We start from the raw sequence: 26,878 nt of genomic DNA, 5'->3' as shown, positions 1-26,878 counted from the left end.
GTGTTGAACTTTGTCAAATGCCTTTTCTGCATCAATTGATAAAATCATGTGGTTCTTATCTTTTGTTTTATTTATATGATGGATTACATTGTTTTTCTAATGTTGAACCATCCCTGCATACCTGGTATGAATCCCACTTGGTCATGGTGAATTATTTTTTTGATATGTTGCTGAATTCTACTGGCTAGAATTCTGTTGAGGATTTTTGCATCTAAGTTCATGAGGGATATAGGTCTGTAATTTTCTTTTTTTGTGGTGTCTTTACCTGGTTTTGGTATCAGGGATATACTGGCTTCATAGAGTGAGTCCGTCCTTTTCTAAGCTCTGGAATACATTTAGTAGTAGTGGTGTTAACTCTTCTCTGAATGTCTGGTAGAACTCTGCAGTGAAGCCGTCTGGGCCAGGGCTTTTATTTGTTGGGAGTTTTTTAAATTACCTTTTCAATCTCTTCTTTTGTTATGGGTCTATTTAGTTGTTCTGCCTCTGTTTGTGTTAGTTTAGGTAGCTAATGTGTTTGTAGAAATTCATCCATTTCTTCTAGGTTTTCAAATTTGTTAGAATACAATTTTTCGTAGTAATCTGATGCGATTCTTTTAATTTCAGTTGGGTCTTTTGTCATATCGCCCATCTCATTTCTTATTCGGGTTATTTGCTTCCTCCCCTGTTTTTCTTTTGTCAGTTTGGCCAAAGGTTTATCAATTTTGTTAACTTTTTCAAAGAACCAACTTTTGGTCTTGTGAATTCTTTCAATTGTTTTTCTGTTCTCTATTTCATTTAATTCTTAGCTCTAATTTTCATTATTTGCTGTCTTCTCATGCCCGAGGGTTTCTTTTCTTGCTCTCTATTTATTCAAGTTGTAGGGATAATTCTTTGGTTTTGGCCCTTTCTTCTTTTTGTATGTGTGCATTTATTGATATAAATTGACCTCTGAGTGCTGCTTTCACTGTGTCCCAAAGGTTCTGATAGGAAGCATTTTCATTCTCATTGGATTCTCTGAATTTCTTTATTCCATCCTTGATGTCTTCTATAATCCAGTCTTTTTTGAGCAGGGTATTGTTCAGTTTCCAAGTGTTTGATTTCTTTTCCCTGCTTTTCCTGTTATTGATTCCCACTTTTATGGCCTTATGGTCAAGGAAGATGCTTCGTAATATTTTGATGTTTTGGATTCTGCTAAGGCTTGCTTTATGACCTAATATGTGGTCTATTCTAGAGAATGTTCTATGTGCACTAGAAAAGAAAGTATACTTGGCTGCTGTTGGGTGGAGTGTTCTGTATACGTCTATGAGATCAAGTTGGTTGATTGTAGCATTTAGATCTTCCGTGTCTTTATTGAGCTTCTCTCTGGATGTCCCATCCTTCAATGAAAGTGGTGTATTGAAGTCTCCTACTATAATTGTGGCACTATCTATCTCACTTTTCAATGCTGTTAGAGTTTGTTTTATGTATCTTGCAGCCCTGTCATTGGGTGTGTAAATATTTAATATGGTTATATCCTCCTGGTATAAAAAAAAAAAAAATACTGTCCCTTTAATCATTACATAGTGTCCTTCCTCATCCTTTGTGGTGGTTTTAACTTTAAAATCTATTTTGTCAGAAATTAATGTTGCCAGTCCTGCTCTTTTTTGATTATTGTTTGCTTGATAAATTTTTTTCCATCCTTTGAGTTTTAGTTTGTTTGTGTGTAAGTCTTAGATGTGTCTCTTGTAGGCAGCATATAGAGAGATTGTGTGTGTGTGTGTGTGTGTGTGTTTTAATCCATTTTGCCACTCTCTGTCTCTTTATTGGTGCATTTAGTCCATTTACTTTCAGTGTAATTATGGATAGGTACTCATAAAAAATAAATAAATAAATAAATATTTTTTTATGAGTTTAGTGCTGTCATTTTGATGTCTTTTTTGTGTGTTGTTGACAGTTTCTTTTTCCCACTTAATTTTTTGTGCTGAGTAGTTTATGTTATATATTGTCTTTTCCTCTTATTCATTGTAGCTGATTTTGTTTCTACTAAATCTCTATTTTTTCTCTTGTATTTCATTTCAATGGGTAGGATTGTTAGTCTTCTTTGTGGCTACCTTAATATTTACCCCTATTTTGCTAAGTTTAAACCTAACTTTTATTTCTTTATATTGGCTTGTCTTCCTGTCCATATGAAAGATCTATGACTACATATCTTAGTCCCTCTTCATTGTTTTAATGTTCTTTTCTTTTACATAATGACATCACAGTTTTCCTGTTTTGAGTGTTTTTTTTAATCTTGATTTATTTTTGTGATTTCTCTACCTGGGTTGACATCTGATTGCTCTGTCCAGTGTTCTAGTCTTTGGTCGATATCTGATATTATTGATTTTCTAACCAGAGAACTCTCTTTAGTATTTCTTATAGTTTTGGTTTGGTTTTTACAAATTCCCTAAACTTGTTTATCTGTAAATGTCATAATTTTGTCTTCATACTTGAGAGACACTTTTGTTGGCTATATGATTCTTGGCTGGCAATTTTTTTCCTCCAATGCTTTGTATAAGTCATCCCATTGTCTTCTTGTCTGCATGGTTTCTGCCAAGTAGTCCGAGCGTATTCTTATTGACTCTCCTTTGTAGGTGGCTTTTAGTTTATCCCTAGCTGCTCTTAAAATTCTGTTTATATTTGGTTTTCTCATATTTGATTATAATATGTCTTGGTGACTTTCTTTTGAGATCTACCTTATGTGGAGTTCGATGAGCGTCTTGGGTAGATATCTTCTCATCTTTCACGGTATCAGGGAAGTTTTCTGCCAACAAATCTTCAACAATTCTCTCTGTATTTTCTGTTATCCCTCCCTGTTCTGGTACTCCAATCACTCGTAGGTTATTTCTCTTAATAGAGTCCCACATGATTCTTAGGGTTTCTTCATTTTTTTAAATTCTTTTATCTGATTTTTAAAAATATATTGGTGCCAAGTGTTTTACCTTCACTCTCACTAATTCTGCCTTCCACTTCCTCAATTCTGCTCCTCTGATTTTCTATTGAGTTGTCTAATTCTGTAATTTTATTGCTAATCTGAATTTCTGCTTGCTGTCTCTCTATGGACTGTTGCAGCTTATTAAATTTTTCATTATGTTCTTGAATAACCTTTTTAATTTCTTCAACTGCTTTATCTGTGTGTCCCTTTCCTTGTTCTGTGTATTGCCTGATCTCCTTCCTGATGTCTTGAAGAGTTCTGTATATTAGTCTTTTGTATTCTGCATCTGGTAATTCCAGATATGCACCTTCATCCAGAAGATCCCTTGATTCTTTGTTTTGAGAGCTTGTTGAAGCAATCATGACCTGCTTCTTTATGTGATTTGATATTGACTGTTGTCTCTGAGTCACGTATTAAGTTATTGTATTAGTTTATTTTATGTTTGCTTACTATACCCTAGCTTCTTGCTTTGTTTTGTTTTGATATGTCCAAATAGTTTGCTTGAGTGTGATAGCTTGATTATTTTCACCTTTGGAGCTCTAAAGTCCTGTCACCAGATGGCTAGAGCTGTTACCAGGCATGTGAGGCTAGGAGTCCATTCACTTTTGTTGTATGGATTCAGCTCAGGTGTCCAGGTAGTTGGTCATCAAGTGTGTAGTACGGGCTCTGGCCTACAGTCTTAGAGGGGCGGGGTGATTGGTGTAGGTATCAGTATCTGGTTGCAGCAGGGGGTCATGCTCTGAACAAGGCAGGGGGCTGAAAACCATCCCCCGAGTGTCTGTGAGGAAAGCATGTCCCTGTCCCCTAGAGTGTGCAGGTGGCTGGGTTCTGCCGATGGACCTTGGGCACCCAATGCTTTTGGTTGTAAGGACTGGGAGGTACCAGTTATCCTAGGACCCTTGTTGCAGGTGGCTGGGTGACGTGAGTGAAGCCACCAATCCTTAGGCCCCTGATGTGGGTAGGTGAGGACCCTGTTTAATAGGCAAAGTGGTGTCAAACATCAAATTCCCCCCTCTCCACCATACAGTTGCAAAAGTTGCAGTCTGCCAACAAGGGCCTCTTCTCCTGAAATAGGCCCATACAGGGAGGAAATGTATTCAAAGTCCACAGACTGTTATGCCTGGGCAGGAGCCACTTCTGTCCTGAGCTCCCCAGGTTAGTGGAGCTGGCAGATTATCTTTTCCCCAGTTGTGAATTTATTCCTTCTCCAAGGCCAGGAGAATGGCTCAGGACACTCGACAGGACCTATCTCAGGCCCAGGGAAATCGACAGCCACTGAAGCCAGCTTGGGGGCTGGGGGTGCCATAAAATATAGTAAAATATAGTACTTAGCTTTTGCCGAGAGTACTGTTCTTCTCTGGTTCTGGAGGTGTGAGTAGGCTGTGCGGCTGGCTATTTCTTTGTGAGGAAACTGCAGCCGAACGCTACCAGCAGCCCACTGCAGCCTGAGGGTTCCTGGTGATTCAGGTCCGGCAACTCCTCTCTGTTTCTGAACAGTCTTTCCCTCTCCCTGCCACTCAATCCGTTTTCTAACTTTGCCTTTGATGTTCAAGGCTTCTAGCTTGTCATGAATGTAATCATTTCACTTGTTTTTTTGGGTCTTTGTTGTAAGACGTTTCACTGGAAGCACCTGACTACTCCGCCATCTTGGCCCCACCTCTGGTTAATTCTTTTTGATGAACAAAAATTTTAACTTTTGTGAGGTCCCATTTATTTTGTGGAAACCCTGGTTGTGTAGTGGCTAAGAGCTATGACTGCTAACCAAAAGGTCAGCAGTTCAAATCCTTGGAAACCCTATGGGGCAGTTCTGCTCTGCCCTGTAGGGTCGCTATGAGTCAGAATCAACTCAATGGCAACGGGTTTGGGTTTTTTGGTTTATTTTTTATTTTGCTGTTTGTGATTTTGCTACTAGATAATTCATTGTTAAAAGCTAGGCCCGACAGTGTTGTCCCTGCATTTTCTTCTAAGAAGTTTATGGTTTTAATTTGCACATTTAGGTCCATTTTGTTTTTGTGTATTGTGTGAGGCATGAATCATTTCATTTTTCTACATGTGGAAATCCAATTTTCCCAGCACATTTATTGAACAGATTCTTATTTCCCCACCAAATGGAAGATCATATTGTGGGTAATTTGCCCAGTGATTCCTTATATATATACATATTTTTAGATAATGAAGTACTTCACACAGTAAGATTTAACACCCAGGTACTCACCCATCATACAGATAGAATACATTGATATTTTGTTACATTTGCTTCAAATCCCTCCCTGCCCCTGCCCGCCTCTCATACACACAGCCCCACCATGGGTGCTACCTAGATCTCAGCTACGAACTTCCACCATATTCTCTCTGGCTGTTTAAGCCTTTCAGTGGTTATGGTCTATGCTCCTAAGGAGATTATAGGCTGGGCATTAAATACTGTTAATGTATTGCTGGAAGGGAACTAATGTGACTTAGTTCACATTCTCTACAGTAAGGAAATTGAGGTCTGGAAAAATTAAGTGACTTGCCTTCTGAAAGTTGCACAAAGTCTGAAATCCACAAATTTTTGACTCCTTATCCAGCAAAATGGAATGGTAGAAATGGCATGGGTTTTAGAGTCTAACTCAACGGAGTACAAATCCTAGCTTTGCCATTTACTAGTGAAATGACTTATCTATAGGATAAAATCCAAAGAATCCATCTGAGCTTCTGTTTTCATCTGTAAAGTGGAAATCATATCACCTCCTTCTTCAGAGAAGTTATAAGAATTAGAAGTTAAACAAGTGGCACTATGCCTGGCACACAAGGATTCAAGTAGTAGCGATTTTTAAATTCCACTTTTTAAGGAGCACTAAAAAAAAAAAAAATTTTTTTTATTATGTGACAGGCATTCTTCCAGGCATTGAGGACAAAACATGGCAAAAACACCCTTGTCAATGTACTGCTTAAGAAACCACAAGTAAAATCTTTCTTTAGCCAGCTTTATGTGCATCTACGTGGAAGTTTTTCTTCACTATAGCTGTGATTTTTTTTGTTGTTTCTGTGCTGGAATACTCCCTGACGCATACTGATTTTTGGTTCCCTGATTTCACTCCAAAATTCTGGCTATTGGGCCCTTTGTTGGGCGAGGAGACACAATAATATTCTGAAGAGATCCAGATGAGTAAGACAAGTCCTTGTCCTCTAGAAATTCTCAGTCTACGAATATTAAGACCATTTGTGGGCTCGGTACTGTATAATTGTCTCATTTAATCTTTATAACTTGCTCTTTACAGTGGTTATTATAATTCATTTTTATTATGGTTTGCTGTACCTTTTAATAGTCTCAATAACTATTAAACTGAAGTCTTCCAAAAGATACAGTTCTATAGAACGACTTAACTATTCATTAAGGCAGAAACCTGAATAAGTCTTCCCAATCACTCTAGCTCTAGTATTTAAAGATTCTAACGCCAAAGGTGACAGGAATTTTTTTTTTTTTAAACTCTGAGTTTCCTAAGTCTTTAATTCCAGGTATCAAATAAAATTGTGAAGCTCCCCCCATTACAGCATCAATAGGCAGTAAGATCAAATAGCCTGGGCACCATTTCCCAACCTCTTAACTAATTTGGACGACATTAAAAACAGGCTACTGGTTCCTTTTGAAAGACATGTAATTATCTCTTATAATTTATGTTTTAAACACAAGGCTTGGTCACCGCACTTCAATATGGCATTCAAGATTTCTTGCGACTTAGCCTCTGCCTACCATTTTAACTTTGTACATTCTTCCAGGTACCCGACCAGCCACTCAAGGCTCCCATCCACTGTTTGAATAACTAACCTTGGCTTTTTTCAACTCTGTGGTTTTGCTAGTACTGTTCCTTCAACTTGGAACGGCCTCCCCACTCACCTGCACTCATCAAAACCTCACCATCTCTCAGCCCATATGCCATTATTTCTTCCATGGAGCCTTTCCCAATTGCCATCAGAATTGCTTCCTCCTTTTCACTCCCACACATGGTTCTGCCTCTATTACAACACGTATTTGTTCTACCAAGTTCCTTTCCTCAGTTTAGCACACCTCCACAACCCAGTTTTGTGCACAGAGTGGCTCTCAAACGCAGCTGGATGAATGAAACGCTGCAATCACACTTCTCCCTGTGCTTCTCTGGACTGCGCAGTAGCCATTTGACCACCAAGCCTAGAAACCCAGGCTGGAGGAAAGCTCAAACTTTGTCCAGAGCCCCTTCTAAGATGATCGTAAGGCAAAAGATGACCTCTTATAATCCAGCTTTAGGAATACTGTCAACTCTTTTCCCCCTCTTCTCAGAGGACCTAGTATTTTCTTTAAAAAAAAAAAAAAGTTTTGATATTTTTAATTAAAAGTACACAAATACATTTGCATTCAAAGGGATTCATATTTTATAGTTGTCAAGCCTAAAGGTCCTGCTTCCCCACCATCCCTCTCACCCCCTTTCCCAGGATACTAGGGACAGTTTCATGTGCAGTTTCTATACATCACCTACATATATTTACACAAACATATTTTTAACATAAATGGGAGACAATACACTGTTCCACAGCTGGCTTTTTTTCACTTACTGCACTGTTGATGCTTGAGGTTGAACGCTTTTTTTTGAACGCCTAGTGGCCACTTGTTTTTCTGTGAACTATTCATAACTTCTGCCTATTTTTTTTTCTGATTTGTAGGAATCCTTATATATCATGAACACTCATCCTTTGTTACATATGTTGCATAGCCCTATCTTCCGTCCCATTCATTTCCCATTTACTAACAGTATAATTTTGGGCAAGCCATGTCACCTGATTTCTTTTTCTCATCTCTATAATGAGGATGATACCTCCTGCATAAGGCTGTTGGAAGAATTAAGTGATGTAACTGCACGTCAGTACTGAGCACTATGCCTGGCATTCGGTAAACACTCATTACCTAGATGAGGAGTAACAAGTTGGCTAGGTGTTTAGTTTGGCCCACATAGTTCAAAAATAATACATTTGGCTTCTTTAGATGAGGCATGTACTTTCTGGTTGGCACATCCTCCCCTGCCTCCCCAACCTCCCGTTTTCCATACAGCAGTTTCTCAATGTTACCAGCCTTCCACGCTCCCAGTTTTTAATGGATGATAATGAAACAGACTTTGAAATTACATATAATCAGGGCTGCTCTGGTGCCCATTACGTGCTGTACAATTCTAGGATTATCATTCATTTTGTTGCCTACGATGGAGCCCCTTGGGTTGGGCAATGTACTACACGAACACCTGGACATTGCAACCTGGTCCCCATTTCCTGAAGCTTAAGGGCACTCTCTTAGCTCTTTTAAAAGCTTTCACAAGAGGCATCCCTGACTCTCACAACACCCACTAGGTAGGATCAAAGTCGGTGTAATATGTCTAGTTTATCGATGGGGTAAGAGGCACAAAGCTCATCAGTCAGAAGTGTAACCAAAATTTCTCAACATTGAAACTGGGGCTGTGAAGGACCAAGTCATCAGGTCCCCACTTGGTACCCCATCAAAGCCAAGACTCTGCACTACAGCATCTAGATTTCCGGAAGTCTCCCAGAGATCACCAGGGAAAAGTCCTAATTACTACCTCTAACAAAACCACAGATGGAATTAGGCTGGATAATAACCCCTTACATGTATACTCAACTTTAAATGTCAAATGTTTCATGAACATTTGAATGTCTGTAAATTACATATGTCTGAATGTTTGTAAACTGGGTATGTTTGTACCCATTGTAACATTTGTTCATTAGCAAAGCCTTATAAGAATGCTTACGAGGATTATTATACCCATTTTTGGGTCACAGATGCTGAATTTGGGAGACATTGCCTATGGCCCTCCAAAGAACTAAAGAATAGTCTTATCCGCTTTTTAGGAATTGTGGGAAAGTGCCAGTCTGAAATAATGTCTATAAAATATAGGGAGAGGGTGACAGCTACCCAGCTATCAGTTATGGTTTTAAGATACTGGCTATAAATACATACACACACACACGTGCACGTACACACACACGCACTCTAATGAACAAACTAGTGGAAAGTTTTCATATTGACAAACTTGTCGGTGGAAACAATACGCAAAGATTAGCAGTAAAAAAGTCGAGTCTGACCACCACGTTAATAGCTGAGGTCTTTATTTCAGTTTGTATATACAGTGAAAGTGCTGCTGAGAATCTGTTATTCTCTCTCAACAATTAGCAGCTTAAGATCTATCAACTACAGTGTTAACGTTCACACGTTCACAAGTGTCATTTCTGTACTTTTCAATTCGTGCAAGTGAGTTTTTATTCTTACACACTTTGATAATACACACTTACAGTCTAGTAGTCAATGCCTACTGAGGGTATCACCTAGCATACACAACACACAGACAGAAATGTTAACTCTTAGAGCCACATTCAAAATCCCTAGTTTCATTTGGGTTTGGGGGTAGGTGGGTGGGAACCATAATTTCCCCTGTGTCAGTTTGTTGATTATAATGTTTGGTTTTGTTTTGGATGCGTATTTCCCAAAATTGAAAGACAGCTCCTCATTGGAACTCATTCAGAATTCAACCTTTCATCTGACTGTACCGCAAAGAAACATGAAATCTGAAACAAAATCAAGTGCAGTGAAGATCACATGAAAATATGTTCATTAGTACATGGCTAGCAAGGAAGGCTTGATCCCAGTGTTTTTCTTGGCATCAGATTTTTGCCTCAGTTGGGTAGAGGAGGTACAGGGGAGAAAGAAGATCCCAGTCTGCAAGGACAGAATTCAACCTACTTTTGCTTCTTAAGGAACCAGTGGAGTAGAAAGCCTTCCTTACTAGGATGCAATTAGTATATATACCAACGAGTTGAAATTGGGGCAGGCTGAAGTGCCCTTCAACTATCACAAAAAATGTAGAATGACAGTCATTCTACAACTTGAACAGCATCACCCAGGCCAACCCAGCCAGCGTCACTCACCCGGGCTAGGCACCAGCACTAACAAGTAATCCAGGAATGCTTCATTTCATGGGGAATGCACACAGTCTTTAAAAGAGAAGAAGCATTAAAGCTAGAGTAAGCTTCCAACCACAGAACAATTGTTAAACCATCAGAATGAATAGGCAAGAGAATTCAGGAATAGCCATGATGCAAAGGAACTCAAAGGCAACAGGGATGGGCAGAAGTAGAAAGTGGGGGAGGGCATGAAAACAGATGGATGGTTACTAACAGCATTAAATGCAGACAACTGTTGGGCCCAGTCAACAATAAAGTGGACAAGAAAGCTAAAAAGCCATGACTGTGCCTAACCTGGACTGAAGGTCCTTCCTAAGGCAGTTTGAGAGAGGAGGATGGAAAGCCAGTGTGGGCCTGTTTGGCTGGGAGCAGAGGGGGCCTTCTAGAGGTCAAAACCTCCCTTTGATAGAAACTGTCCCAAGGTAAATGGGAAGGATTTCAATCCATCTTCCAGCACCCACCAAACTTAGTAGCCTCTATATAGCTTACAGGACTCAAAGGTTCTAACTTAGAAAAACTAGAGGATTACAGATAAAGCATCTTTTCAAAAACTTTGTGGGGCTCTCTTCTCTACTCTGAGTGATTTAGGTAAAGCAGAAAGGGAGGAGAAACTGCTATCCTGACCAGGTTGTAGGGTCCCTCGGGCACTTCTGCCTAAGGTCGCTGCAATGTTTTTAACGTTGCATTTTTAAGTATATAGGCTTGGGAACAATTTGTTTTTGGCATGAATATGAATTGGTTGCAATTATATTATAAAAGAAAAATCACCCATGTGGTCCCTGCTCTGGGTGGTGATTTTGAGAGGATAAAAGAGCTAACAGGTGTACTACAATCATCTGGAGGTGGGCAAAGGCTAGGGTACCTGAGTTAAAATATCAAAGTGATTATGAAACAACGTGCTGACTCTGAGAAGGCCAGCCTGTCCAAGCAGAGGGAGGCTGGAGCTGTCCTGTAAACCATCCTCTTAGGGAAATGCTAATCTAGTTCCAAAAGCATTTCCCGGTATGGGAGAAATATGCAATCCGTGCTTCGCTACACCTTTCAGGACGTTGTTATTATATACCCCTTGCTCATCACTTGGTTGCACGAACTGAGGCCAAGAGGGAATAGCAGGTGTAACCCAATACTACAAATAATATAAAAAGATTAATCAAGCTCTCCAGGTAAACCTCTACAGTTCCAGTTCTACCAGGATGATGCAATCGGTTACAGGATGGGGAAGAAGGCTCAGTCAATTTTTCTAAACAGTCTATACATGTTCATTGAGCATAGTTATGGTAGTAAGTCAGTCTAGATTAATAGGAAGCTGGCCAAAGTTCACACCCAAAACCTGGGTCCTTCTAATCTGACATGTCTTTTTCTGCTCTTTAGGGAGAATCACCTTCAGTTGATTCTCTTAGGCAGACAGAATAAAGCTTTGAAATTAAGGATGCTGGGGCCAAAATGCAGACAGAAGACTCCACATCACTTTGGTTTCAGTAATTAGGAGGTGTTAAAAATAAATTAAGGAAACATAAGGAATTATTTATGACTCTCATAATTTTTTTTTTTTTTCTCGTAATAGTCTCAGTTTTTCCTAAAAACAACCCCAGCCCAAGGTCACTGGGTAGACATTTTCTTGGGGCTAAAAAAAAAAACCAACAAAATTCCTATCCTACCATGCTGGTTTGTGGAAACAGCCTCCCCTTCTCCCCACGCACCCCTTTCCTCTCCAACCAAGTCAAGCCCATAAAATGGTGGTGTGGGAGTGGGAGGGACACCAAAAAGCAGCAGCAGCAGCCAGAGGAGGGAGTTTTAAGCTGCATCTCAAAACAAGGGCGGCAGAGGGCAGCATTTACAGCAAGTCTTACTTCGCTCAAACTGTGTCAAGACAAAAGGGAGCAGCACACTAAGTATCCACACCATTTCTTCATTGAAAAACATCACTTCTTTATTTCAAAGGAAAAATAAAAGACCCTCCCAACCCTTTCCAAAAAACCCAATAATAATAATAACAATAATAAAAAATCCTATTAGAAACCATAAGGAAGCACTGAGAGTTTGAGTATTACATTCTTCAAGTATGCTGTTCAGATTTTTTGTTTTTAAATTGGTGACTATACACATATTAAAAACAAAACAAAACCTTAAAAGTGCGGCCAAAGGATTTTGCTTAAAATTAAATATTCAGAGGGCTACTTCAAAATACTGCAGGAGGACTGTGCAGTGATCCTGTGGGACACAATGCTCTCACTTTTGTGTCCTAGCGAAGGCTATGGGGCCAGGTTCAAAAGTGACCAGGCTTCCAGGGTTAGCATGTGTGGCCAACTGGGCGAGAAAGTCAGGGAGATCCACGTGTTCTTCCATGGACAAGGAAAATCCACCCTGAATCCAACAATTCAGACACGGAATGTGGTAGGACTTCACAGTAAAGTTAGTCTGGGAAGGGAAAGGTGGTGAGCCCAGACAAGGCAGGGTGCTAGGTTTAAACGCTTTGCCCTAATCAGATTTTCTCATTTTTTTTAGTGGGTTTTTAGTGCAGTCATTCGAGCCACAATTTAGAATGCCCTTCAGTGTGCTCCAGATTGTTGGTTCATGTTAAAGGACTGTTTAAGATTTGCATCCCAAGGAAAATCATGCTACATAAAAATGATCCAAGATTTTCGCCCAAAAAACTTCTTGGATAAAATCTAAAAAATACTATTGCAATTGTGTCTCTTGAAGAAAAAAACATTATTCTAAATGTAAACAGATTCACTCAACTCTTTTGTCGTTGTAGAAAACTTCAGAGTAGGTTAAGTTGCTGTCTAATTCCTCGCTGCATGCACTCGCCAGAGGGTAGGGGAGCAGCTGCCTTCTTGTGCCAGCATCATCTGGGGGATGAAAAGAACCGTTCCACATAGCTGAAGAGGGCATCCCAGTGCTTCCAGAGAAAGGCAATGAAAACCACAAGGAATAAAGTGCTGAACGTCCTGCTGCGAGTCTTCATGAGGGGAACCACGCAGTTGGCCACCGTGGAGACAAAAACTAAAAGGACCGCCATGACAGCAAGAAGGATGTTGATGAGTTTGCCCAGAAGGTTGCGGGCAGTGGCATTCTCCAGCCCTTCCAGTTGCACCACCTGCTGCTGCTGCTGTTGTAGCTCCATCTTGGAGATGCGGGTCTGGCATGCCTCCAGGGCCTCCTGTGGGCCAGAACAGGGAATAGTTAAGCCTTCTGCTCACATGTACCCTGAGTAGCTGACATGCCTCTTGGGCATGCCAGATGCCTCCTGAGCTGTGTCAATGATTTTAAATATGCTAGAGCTTGAATGTGAAAGGCCAAAGGCATAACTCATGTTCAAGTGACCTAATTGCTTAATTCACCTAATTGCCCTTCACTGAGTTTCTGTCAGATGATTAACAGGACGAAGTGGCCACACTTAGATTTGGTCTTGAACATTTTAATGACAAGACCTCAAAGACATGATTTGCTTATTTTTTTAAATTTAAAATTATTAATTTAAGTTACACAGTACACAAATACTTGTTCAATATAAAAAAGTCCAAACAGGACATCTCCCTTGATATTTCCCTCAATTCCAGTCCCTCTCCTGAGATCCTTTCACCTGTATTTAAGTACGTACTTAAGTATACATCAATGTGCATATGGAACTATATGGACTTACTTTCTGATTTTCTGTTTTAATATAAATTGTATCATACAACAGGAACCAATCTGCAATTCACTTGTCACTCAGCAGTGGTTCTTGGCAATCTTTCTGTATCAATATGTAAGGATCCACCTCATTCTTTTTAAGAGCTACACAGCATTTTAAAGTATGGATATGTTACAGTTTACTTAAGCAGTTTCCCCCTGGGGATATTTAGGTCATTTCCCACTACAGCAACAATGCAGTGAACATCCTTTGGACATGCTTCCTTGTATACAATACCTGGGTATGCGCCCTTTTCTAGGCTCATCTCTGTAAAGGGGACTTCCGTCTAAGAACTAGACCAAACATTAAAAATGATCTATTATCCTCAAGGCTGTTATATAAATTTCATCGTAATATTCAGGGGACAGAATCTATTTCCCTAGCTGTGCTCTGACATGCTCCAAAAAAGCCCTGGGTTTATTTGGTCTTGGTTTCCTACTGTTTGAAGGGAGGCCCTGGCAACTTCAGATGAGGCCAGCTAGGGAACAGACAGTGAATGCTGCTCAGCACAGAAAATCCTGGAGAAAACAACTAAACCATAAACAGAATTCTGGGGTCTGCAGAAGATGGCAGCTGGGCAAATGATCTAGCCACTCCCTTGATACATTTAGGCTACTGTAACACAAGTTTCCTGGGCCACTTCCCTTCTCTGACTAGCTTATTTCATATGAAACCACTAAGAACTGTTTCCTTAAAAACGCTTCCCGACTGGGTTTTTTTTTTTTTTTTAAAAAGGTCAAATGTTCTATTTCCCCATAGAACAAAACGGTTGGGCTATTGGCCTTAAACATTACTATCTCACGTACTATGTTCATAAGCTGTCTGGCAATGTGCCTATAAAAGGTTTGGATGTGGCAGCTAGGAGGATGAAAGCCCCTTCTCCTCACAGAAGGAAAAGACAGGCAAGATGGCTGGGAGTCTCATCAGAGCAGCTCTTGAAGCAGGAACCAAGAGATGTCATGCATTTGGTTTTCTACATACTGGCACTACTGTGACCCTAAGAAACATTTCCCAAGAACCCAAGCAGGCATACCATTCATGCCTATGAGAAATACACCTCATCTGAAGTACCAGGTGTATTACAGTTGATATAAGCGTCTCTTGATACTCTTATCCTCAACTTTTTTTTTTTTCTCTTTCTGATTCTCTAGTCTTTTCCTTTACGCCTGATGCTTCATGCTAACCTGTATGTCCCGGGCTCGTTCATAGGACTGATAAGCAATTTTCTCTTCCATGCTGGCCAATTCCTGCTTCAAGTTCAAGATTTCATTCTGGTGGAGCTCTGTTAGGTCATTTAGTTGTTCTTCTAATCGTTCACATCTAAGAAGAAGGGGAGGGGAAAGTCAGAATTTTATGTAAGCTTTGAATATTTTTCCTTCACATTCAACCCCCAAACCCATTTAGCCCCAAAAATCCATTCTGCAAAGGAAGAAACTAAAAGTACAAAGACACTGAGTGACCTGGGGTAACAGGACATGCCAGTGGGTACAACTAGGATCAGAGCTCTTAGTCCCTGGAATGGACAGCTTGCCACAAGGCCATACCATAACAGCAACATGGCTTTTCCACAATCTTCTCAACACACGGCATTTGCAGGGATGCCAGCAGCCTAGGTTAGCTTCGAGCATACCTATTAATACTGAAGCCATTCTTATTCTGCTCTGAACTATGTATGGGGAGGCAAAAAATAGCATACAGTTAAGCAGATCTCATCACAAGGTAAATGGCACATAAATGAAAACAAACCTTCCAGGAGTCACCAGTAGCTTATCCCAACACTGGACAGCTCACTCACCTGGATGTTATTGATACAGAGCCCTAGAACGCCAGAACCAGAAGAGCCTATCATTCCATGGTCAAGCACAGTATCTGGGACATATTAGTCAACAGATATTTACTCAGGGCCTGCTGTGTACCAGGCATGGCTGAAAGTACTGGGAGTACTGTGGTAAGCAAACAGACTGCCTGTCCTTAGAAGTTTACATTCTAAAGGGGGAGGCAGAAAAACCAAGATTTCAGGTATGACTGAGTAAGATGGAGGTAAGCAAGAACATATGGTAGAGAGTACCTGGGGGCTGGCTTAGCTGAAATGGTCAGGGAAGGCCTTTTCCTTATTTAACTCTCTTCAACAATGACAGTTGTAACCTGAACGATGAGGAGAAGGGAGTCTTGTGAAGATGTGGGGGAAGAGTATGTTAGGCAGAAGAACAGGCCAAGTATAAAGTTTCTAAGACAGGAACTAGCATAGCATGCTTGAGAGAAAGTAGGCTAGTGTGGTTGTAGCTGAGTAAAAAATGGTGGAAGATAAGGCTCCTCAAGAGTAAAAAAAAAAACCCACTGTTGTCCCTGTTATCTTTGGAACTTAGGACCACAGATAAGAAGGTTCACTCTACATAAAGATGGAACTTGGGAAGGACTGGAAGAGTTTAAAGATCAGAGATTCCAGGTACAGAATGAGTTAAGAGCTGGAGGTAGAAATGGAAGATAGAAATGTACAGGAGACATTTAACTTGAATAGTGGGGTCTATGTTGGAGAACAGAGGGAAATCAGCTTTAACAGCTAGGCAGAGGAGTTGGGACCAAGGAATAGTGTTGTTGTTTTTGTTAGGTGCCATCGAGCCGGTTCCAACTCATAGTGACTCTATGTACAACAGAACAAAATACTGCCCGGTCCTGCGCCATCCTCACAATCCTTGCTATGTTTGAACCTACTGTTTCAGCTACCATGTCAATCAATCTCGTAGAGGGTATTCCTCTTTTTCACTGACCCTCTACCTTACCAACCATGATATCCTATTCCAGGGACTGGTCGCTCCTGATAACATGTCCCAAGTATGTGAGATGAAGTCTCGCCACCCTCACTTCTAAAGAGCACTCTGGCTGGACTTCTTCCAAGACAAACTGGTTCATTCTTCTGGCAGTCCAAGGTATATTCAGTATTCTTCACCAATGCCATAATTCAAAGGCATCAATTCTTCTTTGGTCTTCCTTATTCATCATCCTGCTTTCGTATGCATACAAAGTGACTGAAAATATCATGGCTTCCGGTCAGGTGCACCTTTGTCCTCAAAATGACTTATTTGCTTTTCAACACTTTAAAGAGGTCTTTTGCAGCAGATCTGCCCAATGGAATACATTGTTTGATTTCTTAACTGCTGCTTCCGTGTGTGTTGACTGTGGATCCAAGTAAAATGAAATCGCCAATAACATCAATCTTTTCTCTGTTTATCATGATGTTGCTTATTGGTCCAGTTGTAGGAATTTTTGTTTTTATGTTGAAACATAATCCGCACTGAAGGCTGTAGTCTTTGATTTCCATCAATAAGTGCTTCAAGTCCTCACTTTCAGCAAGCAAGGTGGTGTCATCTGCATATTCTAGGTTGTTAGTATTCCACCAATCCTGATGCCACATTCTTCTTCATATAGACCAGCTTCTCGGATTATTTGCTCAGCATACAGGCTGAATAAGTATGGTGAAAGGAATAGACAGTAATGGGCCCAACGTACATTACTGAGTGGGGGAGTCACATGATGAACAGGGTTTTAAGAAAATGAGTTATCTTCAAAAGACTAGGTAAGAAACTTAGGGTGTAGTGAGTTTATGTTAATGGGGGAGAAACAACTGAAAAAGGAGGGTGAGAGTGGTTCCACAACTTGAAGAAAGTAATCGATGTCACTGAATCACACATGTAGAAACTGTTGAATTGGTGTTATATTCTGCTGTGTATATTCTTCACAACAACAAAAATAAATTATAACAAAGAAAAAGAAAATGAATTATCTGACAGTGGTGAAGAGTGTGGAGTTCCAGGAACCAAACAAAGAGCTAAATAGGTAGGAGAAAGGCTGATGACTACAAATTAAAGAAGCCTAGAAACACAGGGTAAAGGAAAGAGAAGAATAAAAATGTCTTTAGTCAACGGTGACTAAAATGGAAGTGTCTCTGACACAGCTGGACACGGCTCATCCCAGCGGAGGACATACCACCACCGAGTGCTTCCCAGACAAGGAAAGTGTCTCTGACACAGCTGGACAGGGCTCATCCCAGTGGAGGACATACCACCACCGAGTGCTTCCCAGACAAGGAAAGTGTCTCTGACACAGCTGGACAGGGCTCATCCCAGCGGAGGACATACCACCACCGAGTGCTTCCCAGACAAGGAAAGTGTCTCTGACACAGCTGGACAGGGCTCATCCCAGCGGAGGACATACCACCACCGAGTGCTTCCCAGACAAGGAAAGTGTCTCTGACACAGCTGGACAGGGCTCATCCCAGTGGAGGACATACCACCACCGAGTGCTTCCCAGACAAGGAAAGTGTCTCTGACACAGCTGGACAGGGCTCATCCCAGTGGAGGACATACCACCACCGAGTGCTTCCCAGACAAGGAAAGTGTCTCTGACACAGCTGGACACGGCTCATCCCAGCGGAGGACATACCACCACCGAGTGCTTCCCAGACAAGGAAAGTGTCTCTGACACAGCTGGACACGGCTCATCCCAGCGGAGGACATACCACCACCGAGTGCTTCCCAGACAAGGAAAGTGTCTCTGACACAGCTGGACAGGGCTCATCCCAGTGGAGGACATACCACCACCGAGTGCTTCCCAGACAAGGAAAGTGTCTCTGACACAGCTGGACAGGGCTCATCCCAGCGGAGGACATACCACCACCGAGTGCTTCCCAGACAAGGAAAGTGTCTCTGACACAGCTGGACAGGGCTCATCCCAGTGGAGGACATACCACCACCGAGTGCTTCCCAGACAAGGAAAGTGTCTCTGACACAGCTGGACAGGGCTCATCCCAGTGGAGGACATACCACCACCGAGTGCTTCCCAGACAAGGAAAGTGTCTCTGACACAGCTGGACACGGCTCATCCCAGCGGAGGACATACCACCACCGAGTGCTTCCCAGACAAGGAAAGTGTCTCTGACACAGCTGGACAGGGCTCATCCCAGTGGAGGACATACCACCACCGAGTGCTTCCCAGACAAGGAAAGTGTCTCTGACACAGCTGGACACGGCTCATCCCAGCGGAGGACATACCACCACCGAGTGCTTCCCAGACAAGGAAAGTGTCTCTGACACAGCTGGACAGGGCTCATCCCAGTGGAGGACATACCACCACCGAGTGCTTCCCAGACAAGGAAAGTGTCTCTGACACAGCTGGACACGGCTCATCCCAGCGGAGGACATACCACCACCGAGTGCTTCCCAGACAAGGAAAGTGTCTCTGACACAGCTGGACAGGGCTCATCCCAGTGGAGGACATACCACCACCGAGTGCTTCCCAGACAAGGAAAGTGTCTCTGACACAGCTGGACACGGCTCATCCCAGCGGAGGACATACCACCACCGAGTGCTTCCCAGACAAGGAAAGTGTCTCTGACACAGCTGGACAGGGCTCATCCCAGTGGAGGACATACCACCACCGAGTGCTTCCCAGACAAGGAAAGTGTCTCTGACACAGCTGGACACGGCTCATCCCAGCGGAGGACATACCACCACCGAGTGCTTCCCAGACAAGGAAAGTGTCTCTGACACAGCTGGACAGGGCTCATCCCAGCGGAGGACATACCACCACCGAGTGCTTCCCAGACAAGGAAAGTGTCTCTGACACAGCTGGACAGGGCTCATCCCAGTGGAGGACATACCACCACCGAGTGCTTCCCAGACAAGGAAAGTGTCTCTGACACAGCTGGACAGGGCTCATCCCAGCGGAGGACATACCACCACCGAGTGCTTCCCAGACAAGGAAAGTGTCTCTGACACAGCTGGACAGGGCTCATCCCAGTGGAGGACATACCACCACCGAGTGCTTCCCAGACAAGGAAAGTGTCTCTGACACAGCTGGACACGGCTCATCCCAGCGGAGGACATACCACCACCGAGTGCTTCCCAGACAAGGGCGAACCTAACGCTAGCGTGTGAGCCTCAACGGACTTCATGACAAAAGATCAGAAACGACAGAACTCAGACACTCAGGTTACCCCCCTTCTTTCTTCTCGTTTTAAACTACATCTATAACACACAAATTTTTTAGGAATATATAGAATTTCTATGTTTAAGGTAACTTTTATGTTGGGGGATCACTAACATTGTTCTTTTCAATAATTTTATAATCATTTAAGTTTGCCAAATGCCATAAGATTGTTTATATACTGTCTTCTCATGATTGTTCTATTTTGGTTCACTGCTTTCTGATGTTTATAGTATTTCATAAATTCATCATTTTCTCTCCTTACCAGGGAAGGGCTAGAGATTTTTTAACAGTGGTGCTTCAGAGTGTCAATCCATTGGAGGCTAGATGAGAAGGCAGAGGGGGACAGAAGCTGGCTGAATGGACACAAGGAATGCAGGGTGGAGAGGAGGAGTGTACAGTCTCATTGGGGGAGAGCAGCTAGGAGTACACAGCAAGGTGTGTTTAAGTTTTTGTATGAGAGACTGACTTGATTTGTAAACTTTCACTTAAAGCACAATAAAACAAAAAAGTGTCAATCCCTTGGGACTTAAGGACTGTGCATGACTCTCCTAAGCTAAAGATCAGTGTTGAGCGGCAGGTAGGGGAGCATGGTTGTCATGGCAACCAAGCTGATGAAAAGCAGACTCATGCGACATCTTTGGTATCTGTTCCACAAGTTATTGCCCCAACCTCTTGGACCACAAACCGTATGGTATTTCAGGCCTTTCAGAGACTCCTATTTGATATTAAGCATGGCTCATAAAGCCAGTAACAACAACAACAACAAAAACCAAACCCACTGCCATCAAGTCGATTCCGACTCATAGCAACCTTATAGGACAGAGTAGAACTGCCCAACAGAGTTTCCAAGGAGCGCCTGGCGGATTCAAACTGCTGACCTATTGGTTAGCAGCCGTAGCACTTAACCACTATGCCACCAGGGTTAACAGATTAAAAAATAACAGCAGCAGCAGAAGCAATAGCTACCATTTATTCAGTGCCTACTAAGTGAATTCATTTTAACAACCCTAAGAGGGTGACAGGTATTAACTTCATTTTACAGATAAAGAAACTGAAGCTCAGAGAGATAAGGCGACTTGCCCAAGTGCACACAGCTATTAAGTAAGAGAGAAAAGATTTGAATCCAGCTTTGATTTTATAACCCAAGTTCTTAACCTGTATACTGTGCAGCCACTTTGAAAGAACTCAAGAAGCTAGGTCAACTAACTTACTTTATAGGTAAGAAAACTGTGTCAGGTAGATCTATAGCTGATCAAACTAATGTAGCCACGAAGATGGCTGGATATGACTAAAATGACATGATGGTTTGGGGCTTGATGTCGAGGTGCAGTAGATAGGAGGAAAAGGGGTATAGTAAATATAATCAATCAGTCGGATAATAACAAGTGTTGGTGAGGATATGGAGAAACTGAAACCTTCATGCACTGCTAGTGGGAATACAAAATGGTGCAACCACCTTAAAAACAGTCTGGCAATTCCTTCAAAGGCTAAACACAGTGTCACAAGATGCAGCAATTCTATTCCTAGGTATATACCAAAGAGAAATGAAAATTTACGTCTACTCAAATACTTGTACGTGAATGTTCATAGCAGTATTATTCGTAACATCCAAAAAATAGAAATAACCAAAATGTTTATCAACTGATCAATGAATAAATAAAACATGATATAGCCATACAATGGAATATTATTCAGCTATAAAAAAGAAACAAAGTACTGATACATGCTACCACGTGGGCGAACCTTGAAAACACTGAGTGAAAGGAAACAGAAGGACCATATATTATATGTTTCCATTATATGAAATGTCTAGAACATGCAAATCTATACAGACAGAAAATAGATTAGTGGTGGTTTTAGGGCTGGGGAAATCGGGTGATTGGGGGTAGCAGCTAAGGGGTGTGGGATTTCTTTCTGGGATGTTGAAAATGCTCCAAAATAGACTGTGTGGTGGTTGCACATTGTCTACGAATATACTAAAAGCCACGGAATTATACACTTTAAATACTCTGAGAGATGGGTGGATAAGTACCATTGTTTCAACTTTGCAGCATGTTTGAAAGTTTTATAATAAATGTTGGGAAAAAATGATTACACGTGGGGTTGAGTCCTAGCTCTGCTTCTCATAAGCTGTATGGCCCTGGTTAGGCTAGCTCACTTTTCTGAGCAAGTTTCCTCAACTATAAAACAAAGTAATAATTTCTATTTTTTATACTCACTTGAGCACACATGGAGCCTTAAAGAAACGTCCATTTTCCCCCTTTCCATCTTCATAGTCTACCAAGAGGGAACACTTTCACAAAGTGAAAGTATTTCTACTTCTTAATGAGAAAGGCATCACATGAATATGTGCTCCCCGAAAAGAACTGGCTAAAACCTTTTTAGCCAATCAAAATATTTCTTATGGTGGCTGATCATGACCTTATCCTCATTTTAGGCTTATCAGTGTGCTGCTATATTATAAAATAAATTCCAGTATCTCACACTTCACATGACTTTTTCTAAGATTCACTATTCCATGTACCTCCCCTACCCCTTAAGGGTTGTTAAAATCAATTATGTTGTGAAGAGAAATATACCACAAACATTTAAAATATTGTTCAAAAGATTAAAAAAGTTTCCCTGATTAGAAAGAGTCTTAAACTCTAAGGGTTAGAAAGTCTAGTTAAATTCCTTTCAATAGAGGAATTACGTCTACAGCGTCCCTGACAAGCAATCTCTCCTTGAAGACCTCCAGTGGCAGGGTCTCATTTTTTCTTCCATTGTTAGACGGATACAACTATTAGAAAATTCATTCTAAAACTCAACTAAAACCTAGCTACACATAACTTTCATCCCTGTTCATCTGTAAGGAGGGAATCTACCTACTCACTCCAAAGGGCAATTGTGACAATTAAATGAAAAATAGATAACAAATGCTTGGTACAGATGAGGTGCTCAGTGAGACAGAGATATTCCACGTGTACATTCGGTTTCATTTTTCTCTTTGGCGATCCTCCTAGTTCCCCAAACAATTGTTAGCTAGGGCAGTTCAAAGGGATGGACTGCTCATCAACTGCCATGTGGTCTCCAGTGTTCTATGGCTCCACTGTTCAGTATCTCACACTCTACATGTCTCCACTGTTCAGTATCTCACACTCTACATGTCTCCACTGTTCAGTATCTCACACTCTACATGTCTGGTTCCTCCTTCTGATTGTTTTATCTAAGCCTCTATTTCTTCATCTATGTCCATATTCCCAGATAATTCCATTCTCCCAAATTTTTCTACTTATACTACTTATACAATACCTCGTCTTGGGCATAAATGTCTTTCACCTGTAGTTTTATCATGTTTTTAGTCACAGGCTCTTATTTACTTGTGATACCTTCTCTCTATACTTAGAACTGCAGGCTGTTAAAGCCAGAGAGCTGTGGAGATCTCTGGGTCAGTGGTTCTCCACCTTCCCCACACCTTGTTGTCCACACTGTGCCGGGCAGGTTCAAACACTAGCAACTCTCCTAAGAATGAAGGCAGTACACTACAGGTTAATGCCCAGAAAGAACAGGATTTGCATTATGAGAATCAACTGTAATTCCATTCTCCTTCCTTCCAACCCTTCTGATTTACAGAGAGGGAAACGGAGGTTTGGAGCTTGCCTAAGGGCATACTGCTAAATAGGGGGAGCAGATTCTCCTAAACAGGGATAGTTTTTCCTTCTAGTTTTTTTCCCCAATTCAATAGTTTTTAGGTTGCTAAGATACCTCTTTTCCTAGATATTTTCAATCTGTTTAATACTGCTGGACTTTTCCTCGTCAAAGTAAACTTTAAATTTTCTTTAGTTTCATGTATAGAGAGAGTGGCAAACATAATACAACACTATACTAACATAAAAAAAAAAAGTGAAGAGGTAATTTAACCTTAGACACGAATGAAACATTCTGTATTTCAACTGCCTGGACTTGTCTATATTTTCTCAATTACACATAATAATATTTCATACCTATATAACCAAAACCAAAACCAAACCCAGTGCCGTCGAGTCGATTCCGACTCATAGCGACCCTATAGGACAGAGTAGAACTGCCCCACAGAGTTTCCAAGGAGCGCCTGGTGAATTCAAACTGCTGATCCTCTGGTTAGCAGCCGTAGCACTTAACTACACCACCAGCGTTGCCTATACCTATATACACTATAAAAGTGCATTATTTGTACCACATACATAAATCCCCAATTTCTAAAAAAGTTCTTAATGGGAGGGGCGATACGCTACCACAAGAAACAAACGAAAGAAAACATCTTGGGGTTGAATGTTGTTTCAATTGAAGTGGGATAGTTCCCAGGTCTATATCATCTTTCCTTCTTTTAACTTGTATATTAAATTATCCAACTTATCTCCTTTTAATTTGGATATAATATGCTGTGGAATTTGCACAGTTTATAGTATGTTTATGGTATTTTTTTCCTATAACATCACACAAACGGGATTGCTGCGTACACACACTCTCTTGCCCAAGTCTGGGCAAGCCTCTCTGACTTCCTATCAGGAGGGTCAGCACATACAATGGGCTCCTACCATTTACCTGACTCAAGTTATCGAGAGAATTTAGCTAGTTCATTCAGTGGCCTATTTCAAGCTTTCCTTTACATTGATGAAATTGCCTACCACCCACCTCCCTTTCACGGTATGTTTTTTGTATATGTGAGGTCAGGTGTCTCAAGTAAGTGTTACCTGATGTTTGCAAATCTTCAGGAAGAGTTGGACAGAAACTGCTAATTCTTATCATACCCTTCTGGAAAATAAAGTCCTTCAGAGATTAAGCAACTTACTCATGGTCACATGAGAAATTAAAAGGAAGATCTCCTCAAATGAGAAAAATGTACCTGCTGATCCCAGAGATAGTACTTCATAAGCAAGCAGTTAAATGGCAAAGTAGCATTTGGGTAAGTAGAATAAACTCCATTTCCTGGGACATGAAACAGACGAACAGGTTAGGGGACTTGCTAAGGTGATACAAAGCTGCAGAACCCAAAAGCAAGACCTGCAATAGATCCAGCTGAAATGGCCCCATTAATTCATCAACATTTGTTTCTCTCTTTAAGTCATAAGAATTACCTGGAGAATGACAACTTTCTGAAAGAACAGAAAAGTTGCAGCTGTTATTGTGTAGCTGAAATCCTATCACACTTACAAAAACAGTTGTTTTTGGGTTACCATAGTAAGCACCTCCAATCTGCAGGAAACATCAGGGAGGAAACTGAGAAAGCCATAAACCTTGAGGCTCGTGCAAAATCAAAATCGGATGAACAAAGAGGTTGGCAAAATGCCCCTGGTGTCTTGGAATGCAGATCTTCTGGGTTGCCCTCAATGCATTGAGATTAACTTTGCTGGCATGTCATTACTAAAACACTTGTCCCTAATTTGTTCACCCAGGCCCTGGAAGTTTGTTCCTCAGCTCTTTTCACAACCTCACAACCCACAATCTGACAGCACAAAGCTGATCATCCCTGGCAATTTTTAGTGCCATCAGTCTTTGTGTGCTTATGTAACCTACATGTGAAATTTTGGCCTGCAAATATGCTAACAAAGAGCCCAGTAAGAAATGGTGCTTTTTTAGGTGAAGAACTGCATGTGGGGGAGGAATTTAAGGTTCAACCTAGTCTACTTAATCATCAAAATACTAGCACCAATAATAACAACAATGATAACTACCTTCTCCTTTCCCACGCCTTTTTATGAGTAGAGTCTGCCTCCCAGAAACTCAGATTTATGACTATGTTAATCCTTACCTGCTTCTTCCCTGGGAGGTACTTCAATTTTATGATTGGGAAATGGGAGGCCCAGAAAGATGCTGTGGTTTCACGTTTGTCATTTAGTGAGATGTACTGAGGATCTGAACTACCTGGTTCATGCCTTCTGTTTAAAAAAAAAAAAAAAACGAAAAACCAAAACCCAGTGCCTTCCAGTTGATTGCGACTCATAGCAACCCTATAGGATGGAGTAGAACTGCCCCCACAGTTTCCAAGGAGCACCTGGCGGATTCGAACTGCTGACCCTTTGGTTAGCAGCCATAGCACTTAACCACTACGCCACCAGGGTTTCCCTTTTGTTTTTAGGCTTGTTTTATTATCTTTTTTTGTTTGTTTTTTAACCCCCCCATACTATTAATCAAATGCAAAATCTGAACAACAACAAAAGGAAGAAAACATTCATATTCCAGTTCCCAACTTCCCACTACCCCCATTATTAACATTACAATCACTTTTGCTTACTTTCCCTGCTAATGTTTGCTTCCTGTCTGAATTCTAAGACAGAGAAGTCAGGCACTGAGAGAATTCAGGAAAGAACACCCCAGTCTTCTCATTAAATATAAACACCAAACCAAGGAGTAAGAGGGAAAAGGGGAGGGAAATAGTGCACCACCTTTCATATGTAATTTTTTTAAAAACCAAGAATTCCTCTTTGAGGAGTTTTAACCCCTTCATATGGAGCCCTGGTGGTGCACTGGTTAAGAGCTACAATTGCTAACCAAAAGGTCGGCAGTTTGAGTCCACCAGCTGCTCCTAGGAAACTCTACCGGGCAGTTGTACTCTGTCCTATAGGGTTGCTATGAGTTGTAATTGACTTGATGGCAATTTTTTTTTTTCCTGGTTTTTATATGATGTTAATTAGAGTGCTCTGGACAGGAAAGGAGGGGTTCTTGACCCTACAGGTATATAATTTTAGGCTGGCACATGCTTTTCATGCAACTTCATCTGGAACACAAATAGCATGAGATGAATAAACTAATTTTGAGCCTTCATTACAACCCAAATGGAACCTAGACACTTAATATGATTTGAGCTTAACTATTAGCATCCTAGTAATTTTTTTTAAAGCAAGTTATGTCATATTTTGGTAGCTGAAATTCCCATTGCCCCCCCCCCCCCCCACCTAGAAGCAAAACTTGCTTTATCTACAAGTATTAAACACATGCAGATTTTGCTACAGGTGATCAATTCATAAATGAACACTGATCTTGGAAAAGTGTTTCAAATACTGGTTTAGTCAACACAGTAGTCACTTTCTTAGATCAAAGATAAGCCAGCGGCCCTTCTGGGTCAAATTCCTGATGAATGAGAAACTGGGTGAGCACACAGGCTGAGAATTCTTCATCCGATACATCACTCTTTGGGTGTGGCTCTAAAGTTTGGAGCCATCTCAGAGTCAATGGTGCTCCCCTAGTGGGGCAAGAGGTCACTAGGACAGGATGGCTGAACAAAACGTGTAGAGCAGGTAGTGACAGAAACAGGAAGAACTTGGTCCCAGGGCTGATGCCAAAAG

General features: G+C 41.3%; 1 protein-coding gene across 11 annotated transcripts in view; it reads right to left on the bottom strand.

Annotated features, from left to right (window-relative positions):
* Positions 1 to 1,176: 1,176 nt before the first annotated feature.
* Positions 1,177 to 26,878, bottom strand: part of TMCC1 (transmembrane and coiled-coil domain family 1) — a 282,639-nt gene continuing 256,937 nt past the window's right edge. For 8 of the 11 annotated variants that reach the window (XM_023547876.2, XM_064274848.1, XM_023547879.2 and 5 more), the window contains 2 exons: positions 14,774 to 14,909; positions 5,216 to 13,076 (listed from right to left, as the gene is read on the bottom strand). In XM_023547876.2, the coding sequence (XP_023403644.2) occupies positions 12,762 to 13,076; positions 14,774 to 14,909 (451 nt within the window). In that variant the 3' untranslated portion in view covers positions 5,216 to 12,761. Of the gene's footprint in view, positions 13,077 to 14,773; positions 14,910 to 26,878 lie in introns of all 11 variants that reach the window. The other 3 variants (XM_010589944.3, XM_064274850.1, XM_010589945.3) reach the window with 1 other exon arrangement.

This window comes from Loxodonta africana, chromosome 22, assembly GCF_030014295.1.
Source record: "Loxodonta africana isolate mLoxAfr1 chromosome 22, mLoxAfr1.hap2, whole genome shotgun sequence".
NCBI lineage: Eukaryota > Metazoa > Chordata > Mammalia > Proboscidea > Elephantidae > Loxodonta > Loxodonta africana.
The sequence above is the reverse complement of the archived record's forward strand: the minus strand, read 5'-3'. Positions and strand labels throughout refer to the sequence as shown.